General features: G+C 32.8%; 1 protein-coding gene across 1 annotated transcript in view; it reads left to right on the top strand.

The window, feature by feature from the left end:
* The window catches only part of LOC115891803 (sonic hedgehog protein A), a 147,605-nt gene that overhangs the window by 105,355 nt on the left and 28,386 nt on the right, over positions 1 to 13,864 (top strand). Inside the window, exon 2 of the mRNA XM_030912363.1 lies at positions 10,091 to 10,352. Coding sequence (XP_030768223.1) covers positions 10,091 to 10,352 — 262 coding nt within the window. The remainder of the gene's footprint in view (positions 1 to 10,090; positions 10,353 to 13,864) is intronic.

The raw sequence follows: 13,864 nt of genomic DNA, 5'->3' as shown, positions 1-13,864 counted from the left end.
AAACTGTGGTGACCACCGATGTCTCCAGATATGAATGTGATCGAGCATGCTTGGAACATGCTAAAACGCCATATTGTCAAAGGAATGACCTTAAATGAACTGAAAATTACCTGCGCGCGAAACATGGGAAGCCATTCTTCAACATCTTCTGAAGAACTTAATTGGGAGCATGCCACGTCGTCTCACAGTTTGCATTGAGGCTCGAGGAGGCAATATAGACAATTAGTTGTGAGAAATAATTAAAATTGATTTCAATATTTTCTGTTTAAAATGAAATTTGTTTTTGTTGATTTTCACTCATTATGAAATAAAATTATAATAACAGCCTAGTTGCACTTAGATTTTTAATTTTATATTAGTTAGTCGTGCTGTAAGCCAATATGTCCAAAAATATAAAAAGAATCATAATAGGTCTAAAATAAAATAAAATTATCTTTTTATGCAATAATTTTGGTCATGTGTGTATTTTTTGGCGTTTTAAAATGTCAAAGAAGCACAAAATGTATTTAGGCCAATGCTATGGAACGAGCGATAATAGTTACCGGAAAATGTGGTACTTTAACAACAGCAAAAAATATGACGTTAATCAAAATTATATTATCATAGAAACGCCCTATTTTAGCACTTAGAAAAAATTAAACCGTATTTTCATTTTCTTTTTATGAATTTTCTCTAAAACAGTATGGAAATTTGGAAAAATATTAAACGGGATTACCCTTGTAAAGACATAATTCGGGGACATTTTAGAATGAGTTTTAAACCGAATCTGACAAAATAAAAATTATTTAATAAAATACGCAGCGTTTCTGGTTCTGACTTGTTTCAAGCCCCCGAGAGGCATCAATAAACTTCAAATTAACGAAACCCAACAAGCAGCAAATGAATCCGGTCAGATTTTAAAAGTCAAAATCCGCAAACCAACCAAAAAAAGCAATTTCTGCCCCCGAAAAACCACTTAAGCCAATCCCATTGTCGGCAACCGATATTCTTCTGTTAATCTCCCAGCCAATTTATTAACTTTTCAATTTATCCAATTGGCTAGAAAATTCAATAACCATACACCCTCTGGTGGTGTGTTTATACACTGAAAAAAAAATCTCCGGTTTATATTCAACTGTAAAATTTGGTTTTTACGCAAAAATAGCCTTTCGTCAATGAGTATCTTGTGTGTATTTTTAGTATGATATGTGTATATCTACTACTATCTTTATAACACTATCTTGACGATTTGAACTGGCGCGCGAGGCGTGCTGACCAATAGCGCCTGTTATCACCTGTGACGTAGCAACCAACCTGCGCAATATCATACCTTGTATTCTTTGTACCATGATCGTAATACACATTATGTGTATTTTTTTCCATAGCAACTGTTAAAATTGCCTTATATTTATCAAAATTAGTAGATAAAATAGTACTTTTACCGCAAGGGTAGATTAAATGATACTTTAACAGCGAGGATAGGTTAAAAACTTTATTTCTTCTCGCACGTTTCTTAATTGCTTCCATTTTTGAAAAATTTTGTATTCGTTTTCATAAGTTATTCGGGATTTAAATGAAAGTAGTTTGGATATGGCGTTTGTCGCCTCAGCCTGAATATCTGTTGGTAATTTACTTATTTCGTTTTGAACCACTTCTGGCTCCAATTCAATCAACAATCAGCAAAGAGACAGCTTGATTTATTTGTCAAATTACATAGAAACCAACGCCAACCCAGCACAATATTTTTTCTACTCGTAATAAATTCTTTGAAATAATAATTTCTGAATATTTTTTAAAACGTAACGCGTAAACGTAAATATTATTTTTTACACGACGATAAAATTGCATAAAATACCATTTAAAAATAACTATTATAGTCATTTCTTCCTCAAAAGCTACAGCAATTATTGCTAATTTGCCTCTATGAAATTAGTCATTTTGCAAATTTTCAGAGGAATCCCCTCACTCACTCGTTACATATGATATACGATAGCTGAATGAAACTGATACTTGAAGAAGAATGTAGGAAAAATACCAATAGTTGTCAATTATTGTTTTGACCATAGATAAATAAAGCAAGTTTAGATTGGAAATTAGTAGTGGGCGTCAAACACTTTATATTAGATCATAACATAACATAAACATAACATAGAAAAAACTAAAATACATTTATCCAATAGCCACTACTTATCCAGACATTACTCACATGTATACATGCATATAAAATAAATATCACACACGTAAGTTTTTGAAGATATAATAAACTAGTATGTTATAACCAGGGTTCGGAAGTAGTTAATTAAGACGTAATTTATATGATTACCTACGTCTTTTCCCGTTCATTATCTACATGAAAACTATGTTAATAAACTATGTATTGATATTATGAATAATTTTCCTTTGTATTAGGTGTAATAGAGATAATATGATGTAAATATTATATTTAAAGCCATATTTCTTCTGTTTTCTTAAATATATGATGTGTTTTTATAGATTCAACTTATTATAACCTCACCTCAAACCTTTGATATTTGAAAGTTACATAAATAGGTTACATAAACTACACCCTCTACATAAACTACATTAACTACATGTAATGTAGAAAAAGGAATACCCGAAAAAATAATCCGCATGATTAAAATGCTTTATCATGATGCTACAAGCTGTGTATTACATAAAGGTCAAGTGGGGGAGAAAATTTCTATTGCAGTAGGTGTAAAACAGGGCTGTATACTTTCGCCGCTACTCTTTAACATCGTTCTGGATGTAGCACTAAATAGAGCATTTAAAGAACCACTAGGGATACAATGGGGACTCTTAAGCAGGCTAGAAGACCTGGATTACGCAGACGATCTATGCATCTTTTCCCATTCACATTCGGATATGTCTCAAAAACTTCTTAGACTCCAAGAGGAAGCTAATAATGTCGGTCTTCAAATCAACGTGGCGAAAACCAAAGAAATTAGGTCAAATACTCCCAACAACCAAGATCTATACCTCTCCAACCGAGTCATCGAAAGAGTTGATGAATTTCAGTACCTGGGAAGTATGGTTCACAGCGATGGGGGCACAGAGAAAGATATAGAGGAAAGGATTTTGAAGGCACAAAGAGCTTTTGGCATGCTTACACCTGTGTGGAACGCCTCTATATATAGCAAAAAAACTAAAGTCCAGCTCTTCAATAGCAATGTCAAATCTATTTTGCTTTATGGATGCGAAACATGGAAGGTTACGTGTGGTCTCATGGATCGCCTACAGGTGTTTGTTAACAAGTGTCTTCAAAGAATATTGAGAATTTTCTGGCCCAATCAAATTAACAACGAAGAACTGTGGAGAAGAACATCACAAAATCGAATAGATATCGAAATTAAGAAAAGAAAGTGGGGCTGGATTGGGCACATTTTGCGCAGACCCCACAGAGATATCGCTAGAAGGCACTTGAATGGAATCCACAGGGAAGACGTGCCAGGGGAAGACCAAGGAATACCTGGAGAAGAACAGTAACCTCTGAAGCCCAAGAGGTCGGGAAAACATGGGGAGAGATCAAACAGACAGCTCAGAATAGGATCAGATGGAAACATCTCTTAGAAGCCCTATGTCCCACCAAGGGATGACGGGAACATATATATATATATATATATATATATATATATATATATATATATATATATATATATATATATATATATATATATATATATATATATATATATATATATATATATATATATAATGTAGTTTATGTAGTTTTTAAAAGTAACATGTAGTTTTCCGAACCCTGGTTATAACTTCAAAGCCACACCATTTTATAGAAATTATTAAACTTTATTCATAAATTACTAATTCAATTATTTATTTAAATTAACATTAACATTAAATGAAAATTATTTTTTTTTTGTAGATTCAGAAATTGTAAAACCTTGTATGCGTCCAGATGCTGTCCCTCCATTGCTTGAAATAGGCTCGGTCATTACAACGGCTTGTTCTGGAACACTTACAGCACCTTGAATCTTTTTCGCAATCTCTATTTTATTGTCGATGGACTCTTCGATATATCCTTCCGCAACCGTTGCAGATCGCCATTCTCCGTGTCTTTTTAACGTTGTCATGTTCACTTCTGCATTTGCCAGTAATGTAGCGGATGATCTTTTCATACAATGGCCAGTGTATTGCTCAGGATGTTTTAGGCCCAAGTACTTGCGGAAGATCTTCCTGAATCACTTTCTTTAAAATCTGACTTGCTGGTTGATAATTCACTATTTTATCGTTAAAAAATCGCGATTTATCTAAATGACGTCTTAATGTCATTGGTATTTATTATTTACAAAAAAACAAAAAACGCAAATCTCTATTGCATAGTAACATAAACGCACCCTGATAATTTATTAATTCGCAACAATGAAAGTAGAACTGGTAGATCCTTTTAAATCAATTATTCTTTAGAGACTGGACATGAAACAGTTCTGCTGTTGCATATCTATACATTATTTTACTATTTCCAGCGTTCTGTTATTTATTTGAATGTCTTTTCTGCCTTTTAGTTTTTGCTAAATTCGTTTTGAGTCCTACTTTATTGCTGGCTGTATTTAGTTCGTTAATTTGTGCTTGTAGTTCTTCAAGACTATTGTCAATTAGTGAATCTTATTAAGATGATTAAGATATTCTCCATCTAATTTTACATACGAGGTTCTAAAAAAATAGTATCTAAAACACCTTTAACTAACAGCTTTCATATGCCCTGGATGGTTACTGTTACGCATTCTTTTTTCTTTTTTCTTTGAGTGTACACAACCTCGAAAAGTGAACATCGAAGAATAAATAATGGTACCGCTAAAGTCGTACCGGGCCGAGAAATACCGAAAGTCGGCACCTTTTTGGCTCTATTCACTCTTATTTCTTTTCTTTTTTTTTCGAAAATGTGTGTACACAACGATGTTTGCCCGTCGGGTGGTGGGCCAGGTACCATTGTGGTACCAGCGGGCCACCCCGTGGAAGACGCGTCGGTCGCGTTTGTTGTCAAAACAGTGTAAACTATAGGCCTCTTCCGCTATTTCGGTCGTACTTAACTGACCGCTGCTCCATTTAATACTCTTTTGTGCCATTTCAAGGACTTTTTGTGACAATTTTTTGCGTTAGGAGAAAAGAAATTAAAGAAATGCGTCATTCTTTACAGACCGATAGACGTAAACATCTTAAAATGTATATTTTTTCCATAGCAACTGTTAAAAATGCCTTATATCTATCAAAAATAGTAGATAAAATAGTACTTTAACCACAATGGTAGATTAAATGATATTTTAACAGCGAGGATAGGTCAAAAACTTTATTGAATCTCGCACGTTTTTTAATTGCTTCAATTTTTGAACATTTTTGTATTCTTTTTCATAAGTTATTCGGGATTTAAATGGGAGTAGTTTGGATATGGCGTTTGTCGCCTCAGCCTGAATATCTGTTGGTAATTTACTTATTTCGTTTTGAGCCATTTCTAGCTTTAATTCGATCAGCAATCGACACGAACGAGAATTAAAGAATATTGACTCAAAACTGGCAACTAAAGAGACAGCTTTATTTATTTGTCAAATTACATAGAAACCAACGCCAACCCAGCTCAATATTTTTTCTAATCGTAATAAATTCCTTGAAATAATAATTTCTGAATATTTTTTAAAACGTAACTCGCTATGGAACAAAATATTGTTTTATACACGACGATAAAATTGCATTATCGTCTCCCGAAATTAATTCACTCGCGATCTCATCGCTCGTGAATTAATCTTTTCGGTCGATTTTTTATACAAGACGATAAAATACCATTTTATCGTTTTGTATAAAAAATAACTATTTGTGCCAGTGTACTGATTTTGTTCATTTTTTAAGCAATGCTAGACTAAATTATTTGACTTTTTAACTTCTATTTAAACTGAAGTTTAAATTCTTCAACTGTCTACTTATACGAGTAAAAATTTAAAAAAAAATAAGTTTTTATTTTGGGTGAAAGTTCTAAATACCCTGTGTAATACTTTAATAAAGCAAAGATTCTAAAATATATTTTACTGCAAAATAAAAAACACTAAATCACCACAATACACCAAAACACTTTTACTTTTACACTGGACGCGCGTTTCGCTAACCATGTTAGCATCATCAGCAGATGATTATAAACTTAAACATGGTTAGCGAAACGCGCGTCCAGTGTAAAAGTAAAAGTGTTTTGGTGATTTAGTGTTTTTTATTTTGCTGTTTAACACCAAAGGTTCCAACCCTCAACTGTAATATATTTTACTATTAAAGTGCATCTTTCCTCTACAGTTTGATTTCTGATACATTTCAATGGCCTTATTTTTGTTGGAGATATTCACTATTGAACAGACGATTTTGTAATATGATCCCAATATTCAAACAACATTAATTATCTGTTTACGTTGATTAATAATAATTGCTCCAAATACTAAAAAACTGAATTTTGTACTTGTATTAGACAGTGTGGTCAAAAGTAACACCTTATAAATTTTATTTAATTTTTTGACGAATGCTTATTTATAACAAGAGACGTACATTTTCATAACTTATTATTATATTGATTTCTGATTCAATTCCAGATTTATTTAGAACAATTTATTAATTAAAACAATTAAGTATTTAATTAACTAATTTTTGGGCAGAAATAATGGTGGTATATTTTTAATTGGTATACTCTTTTACAAAGATTTAAATAGTTTTTTCTACAAACGTCAGTAAAAATGTAATTTTTAACGCATGCTGTCAATGCCTAAAATGTGACATTATGTCACTCACAAGTCATTTACTTTTAACACTGAAGCGATAATATTACCATAGCAACCATAAACTTCATAATTAATTTCATTTCAGAATGACATATTATTTTGAATTATTCATTAACGTAAATAGTAATACACCTTGATATATACGAGCATAAACTTGTTTGTAGAAAAAATAGTGTATGATATGTGTGCTAAAAGTGATTTCATTTTGTTCGAAGGGATGGGACACACCGCCTTCGGCATCGTGTTCCAAAAAATTCTTTCATTTAAATGGGCTTGCAATATTATTATTTTGATCACCTGTACATTTTGTACATATGTTGCTTTAAAAAAATCTAATATGTCAATATTCAATGAGTGTAAATTATAAGTAAATGCATTTTCTACGAAAACTTGAAGAGATAAGTAAAAAATGGTATAATACAATTTGATAGACAATTAAATTCTGCATCTGATTCACGTAAAATATACAAGATGGTCCATTAAAATTAAACCAGTTATTTTCGTTTAAAGCTAGTAATTATTTAATATAAATTTTTGGACACTCTGTATAAGGTAGTATAATTTTTATTATTGCAACACAGTAACTGATCAATAAATAATCTTCAGTAAATATTTAGCATTAAAAACTTTGATACCCTTGAAGAAATGAAGCCTTAAATGTTTTGCTTGGCTTTTAGTTCTCAGACTTATCTTTTAATCCCTCCCCAATTCAAGCCAAGCATAGATATGTTATTAAGTATTAGTTATTAATAAAAGAATAGTCGGTAAAACTATACAGGGTGAGTCTTAAATAATTTCGACCCCAGGAACAAGTCTAAGAGTTTTTTTGCAAAAAAAGATGTTAAAAATCGAGCATTTTCTTTAAAATTTTTCTGTATATTTAAAAAAAATCTTTTTAGAACTTCCTGTTCACCGCAAATTTTCCCACGGTATAGTTTCTTAATCTCTGATAATACGGCACATAAAGAGATGCAAATACCGAAAAATTGATGTGGCTCAAATTTTTTTAAAAATAAATCTATTTTTTCTTTATTTCCAAACTTTAATAACTCCATTGGACTTATTTGAAACTCGATAAAGAGAATATATTATCGACGTTTATTTTATTGAGATCTACGAGTCCTGAAAATATTTGCACTTATAAACTCACCTGTACATTTTGTACATATGTTGCTTTAAAAAAATCTAATATGTCAATATTCAATGAGTGTAAATTATAAGTAAATGCATTTTCTACGAAAACTTGAAGAGATAAGTAAAAAATGGTATAATACAATTTGATAGACAATTAAATTCTGCATCTGATTCACGTAAAATATACAAGATGTTCCATTAAAATTAAACCAGTTATTTCCGTTTAAAGCTAGTAATTATTTAATATAAATTTTTGGACACTCTGTATAAGGTAGTATAATTTTTATTATTGCAACACAGTAACTGATCAATAAATAATCTTCAGTAAATATTTAGCATTAAAAACTTTGATACCCTTGGAGAAATGAAGCCTTAAATGTTTTACTGAAATTTCACAAAATTGAAAATATTTCAAAAACGGAGAGGTTTGTCATAAATCTTAATCAAATTAACTTTTATTTCAATCGTAGAATCTAAAAATGGAATAAAATACAGGGTATTCTAATAAAAAAAAAACGATTTTTTTTTTCATATTTGGGACACTCTGTATCTTGTAAAATTATTTTTAAATTGTAGCTCTAATATTCCTTTAACGAACCCAAAACTTCTTTTAGCTACAATACTCCGTGTCATATGTGGTGAACAACCCAGCCCTGTATATATAAAGTTCCTCTGATCAAAGATTGAAAAACTAAACACAGAAATTCCCATATTTGAAGGTGTTAAGCTCTTTTACCCAAGCAGCATTTGGACGTCGGGACAACGTTGTGTCACGCGACCTATGCACGCGATCAAACGTCGGCTGAACCTCGTGCCAACCCTAGTCTGCATTAGTTTGGAGAATAAATTTTGGGTCGAAACGACGTTGGATACCTACGTTGGCTAGCAGCCTAATTTAGTACAAACTGCAACGTTGTTTAAAATCCTAATTCACAGAAATACAAAACTATAATAATATGGCGTCTAAGTCGCGTTTTATCCTAAATTGGGATAGTTATAGTAAAAATATTATTTTTATGATTTAGTTAGAGACATATGCCAGATGGCAGTAAAGGAAAACAAAACAAAAGTATTTAAGTATGGAGGATGTTTGAAGATCATAATTATTGAAACACTTTAATCAACTCTGTAACTCGTTATCCAAGGCAAAAAAGTTAAACGCAAAGAACTTTTTATTGATAAATGTATTGTTTCTACTTTGAAAAATACTAATGGGCCTTAAAATTAAAGAAGTTTTAAAAAGGTTCTTGAAATTTTTTTTTAGTAAAATGAGAATAATTTATTCGCAGTCGAAAAAAAATTGTTTCCGCCTGTTGTTTAGGGTCAAATATTTCAAGTGAATGTATTCAAAAAGCAGGAATTGCTATTTTAGAAACGAAACATTTTCTTTTTCAACAACATGGCGGCTTTCACTTTGTTGTTTTGGAGATTAAGATGGAGTAGTTCGAGTAGTCGCATACTGGACTAATAAAGTCGCACTTCAGCCTTAACAGGTAGTATACTAGTCGCAAGATTGCCTAATTTAGTCATCCTAGAGTCTAGCTTTTGCCGCCTTCTATATTCTAAATAAACGAGGGAGTGGATAAAGTATCGGTAATATGTCGATGTATCATTAAATTCAAAAACAGCACTGAACTGTCTGACTGAACAGAACAATGAAGTGAAAATTTAAGATTTAAGGTTATGGTTCAATACAGTTGCAAAAAGGTAGTGGCTCGACGTCCTACCAACGTAAGAATAAGGAAATGTAAACAACGTTGAAATTAGTAAAACAGACGACGTTTGCATAACGTTGGAATAGGTCCTGAAAGTGACGTTGGAAAACTCTTTATTGCCCAACATTGTAGCTACGTTGTCCAAATCACCTAAAGAACTTTACCAGACAACGTTTATTCGACGTCGGAGAAGCTTTTACTTTGTTGTAGTACTAGTTCAACGTCGGCACAACGTTACAACAACGTTTACATTTATTTTAATATCCAAGGTACGGAGCTAACTATTTTTTGTAACTAATCCAACGTTGTGTTTAGTAAACATGTGGTCGCAAGTCGTGAAAATGCTACTTGGGTAACTTCACTGTATACTATTTTAATAAAGATTTCTGTAATAACCCTATAAAGCCCTAAGCTATATAACCATTCATAACTTCGAAATTCTTGACTTAATTTTATTATTATTTATTTTTGTTACAGCGCTGCAACGAGAAGCTGAACACCCTCGCCATCTCAGTGATGAACCAATGGCCTGGCATCAAGCTGGTGGTCATAGAGGGCTGGGACGAGGAGGGCGACCATGCTCCCGAGTCCCTCCACTACGAGGGGAGGGCGGTGGACATCATGACGTCAGACAGGGAGAAGTCAAAGTTAGGGATGCTGGCGAGGTTGGCCGTGGAGGCCGGGTTCGATTGGGTGTTTTACGAGAGCAGGAATCACATACACTGTTCTGTCAAATCAGGTAAATATGCGTGGATTAAATTAGTCTTTTTTTTTAATCAAGAGTAATCAGAAGTGGAAGGGGGAAGTGGAAACCGGCCCGGGAAAAACAGGCAACCGGCCCAAATCCACAAAAACAAAATGACCATAACGAAGAAACATATTTTATTTATTAATATTATAAGTAAGGGTGCTTTTCGCTCGTGCAAAAAAGGTCTTTTGACTCCGGTTTCTTAAAAAAAATTAAATTGTCTTGATCAAAATTTTCGTAAAGACCAATATTGGGTCGGGCATCTGAATTTTTACCAGAAAATGGCTCAGTTTTACAGAGTTCTATCGCTTTATTTCCATTATTCGATAACGGTAATTTGATCTTGAATAGGCTACGATTTTGAGTCACGATTTTGAGAAACTTTAAGACTTCCTGATTCATTCAGTTTAGCTGACCCAATCCTCTGTGAAATACATTACTTTTAGCTTTTCGGGTATATACTTTCTTACACATTGTTGAAAGCAATTCTCTCTTTTCTGCTACAGCAGCAGCCTCCTCGGTACTCGTGTTTTTAACTGAATAAACCGCGGTTCTGATTTCTATCATGAAACTTTTCCCTCAAACGAAAAAAATCTAGGCAATACCAAGGCAGTGGATATAAATATGTTCTGATGTAAAGCTATCTTATAGTCCATAATAAGAATACATATTTGGATTTTCGAGACATATTAATATTTTATTATCTAATCTAGTTTAAACCTTATTTAACTCTTCTCTGCTGTCTCAGTAATTTTTAGCAACATTTTAAACAACAATTTACCCTTGGCTTTTAGTTCTCAGACTTAGCTTTTAATCCCTCCCCAATTCAAGCCAAGCATAGATATGTTATTAAGTATTAGTTATTAATAAAAGAATAGTCGGTAAAACTATACAGGGTGAGTCTTAAATAATTTCGACCCCAGGAACAAGTCTAAGAGTTTTTTTGCAAAAAAAGATGTTAAAAATCGAGCATTTTCTTTAAAATTTTTCTGTATATTTAAAAAAAATCTTTTTAGAACTTCCTGTTCACCGCAAATTTTCCCACGATATAGTTTCTTAATCTCTGATAATACGGCACATAAAGAGATGCAAATACCGAAAAATTGAGGTGGCTCAAATTTTTTTAAAAATAAATCTATTTTTTCTTTATTTCCAAACTTTAATAACTCCATTGGACTTATTTGAAACTCGATAAAGAGAATATATTACCGACGTTTATTTTATTGAGATCTACGAGTCCTGAAAATATTTGCACCTATAAACTCACCTTGTATAATAAACATTTTCAAACCGAACAAACAACAGATGATTATTAAAATTATAAGTGTCCCAGAAAAAATTGGTGTTTATGTTAAAAAGCATTTTTGGATCACTAAGCATTTTATGTCACTTTAGTTCGAAGATTAACAATTTAATTTTTGCTAATCCAATCTTTTTTGAGCTCTGATCGGGACCGGCCCACCGTCCCATCTTTCCACCAGCCCACCGGGAATTTTCCCGTTTTCCCATATGGCCCATCCACCCCTGAGAGTAATAACCATATATTATATCACGAGACCTATAAATTTAATCGATTAAACTATTCAAATATATTTTGCGCTGGATTTTGCTTGGAAAATAGTTGAATGCAACAATATTTAATAATGAAAAATATGTATGAAACAATAATTTAATAAAAACCAGAGACCCCGAAGCGGTCGAGTGTTTTTATTATTCTTGAGGGGTGGTTTCACCCCCTTAGAATTCGAGTTTTGAAAAATCCCTTCTAATCGTACCTCTACACCCTAAAGTCAATCCGTTTTCCAAAAATCAGCTTTTTACGTCAAGCGCTTTAAGCATGATCGTGATTAATCAATGACCAGATTTTTCGAAACACCCTGTATACATTAAAAAATCTTAAAATATGTAAAAAAAATAAAATATACGTGTTCAAGCGTTTTTTTCGGAAAGTTGACCATTTTTAAATAAAAAATATTGTAATATTTGAGAGGTGGTTTCACCCTCTTGGAACTGGAACTTCGAAAAATCCCTTCTTATCGAACTTCTACATCCTAGAATCAACCTGTATGCCAAAATTGAACTTCTTACGTTGAGTGGTTTGAGCAGGATCGTGATTAATCAGTGAGTCGGTCACTTAAGGATTTTATATATTAGTATAGATTTATGGTATACTAGTGTCATATATAAACAAGTGTTATCTTACATACTATAAGGCACGCTGGGAAATGTTTATAGTAATAATGGGAATAATTTTCTCAAGTGACTTATATGTTATAACACGCGAGTGCCATACAAGATTTTACCCAACAGCAGAACTGTTTCATGTCAAATCTCTAAAGAATAGTTGATTTAAAAGGATCTACCAGTTCTACATTCATTCTTGCGAATTAATAAATGATCAGGGTGCGTTTATTGAACTATGCAATATAGATGTAACTGACATTAAGACGTCATTTAGATAAATCGCGATTTTTTAACGATAAAATAGTGAGTTATCAACCAGCAAGTCAAATTTTAAAGAAAAATGATTCAGGAAGATCTTCCGCAAGTACTTGGGCCTACAACATCCTGAACAATACACTGGCCATTGTATGAGAAGATCATCCGCTACCATTACTGGCAGATGCAGGAGTGCACATGACAACGTTAACAAGACACTCAAATCAAAAAGTCCATCAACAATAAAGTAGAGATTGCGAAAAAGATTCAAGGTGCTGTAAGTGTTCCAGAACAAGCCGTTGTAATGACAGAGCCTATTTCAAGCAGTGATAATATATTATTTTTATTAAACCTTTCCAGGGCTGTAACTCCTTCAGGAAGCATTTTAGGGCATATGTTCATAGGAACTTTTTGTTTTATTTTTATCTGTAGAGTCACCCACTAAATACATTATTTTTTTGACACCTTGAATGTCTTGTGTACTTTTGTATTATAGAGAAGGTCTATTTATCTCATTTATGCGATGTTTAGTATTTCGCCTAAAGCCATAGAAAACTATTACATAACAAGTCGATAAATTCACGCTACTAAATTGTCTGTATGCTCTTGAAACAGGTTGTTCAACGACTAATGTCAATGTCAATAACTGCCGCGACCCGTTGTAGTAGCATTTCACAACTACTTCTATTAATGACATGTCCCAACTAGACCATCCACGGCGTGTAGACGTGGTTTACAGTTAGTAAAAAGGGGCGTGGTATCGGACAATATGTTTAGGAATGGAATTAAAACAAAATGCCGAATATGAAATTAGAAATAAATTTGAATATGTAATGAGGCAGGTGAATTTTTAATGGTTGTTCGCGAGTTGTTCAATTTCGGTTCAGAGTGATAATGTAAATGTTTTGTTAGACGACACTAAAACTCACCATACCCTAGACAAGGAAAGAGAGTCTCTCTTTCCTTCTCTAAGGACAAAATACTCGGAAGCTGAACCGCGCAACCGCGGTATACGTCAAACTCAGCTGAACTTTGCCGTTGAGGGACTTTGTAAACAACGGCAC

This window comes from Sitophilus oryzae, unplaced genomic scaffold (genome assembly GCF_002938485.1).
Source record: "Sitophilus oryzae breed Bouriz unplaced genomic scaffold, Soryzae_2.0 scaffold_119_pilon_pilon, whole genome shotgun sequence".
Classification (NCBI taxonomy): Eukaryota; Metazoa; Arthropoda; class Insecta; order Coleoptera; family Curculionidae; genus Sitophilus; species Sitophilus oryzae.
The sequence above is the reverse complement of the archived record's forward strand: the minus strand, read 5'-3'. Positions and strand labels throughout refer to the sequence as shown.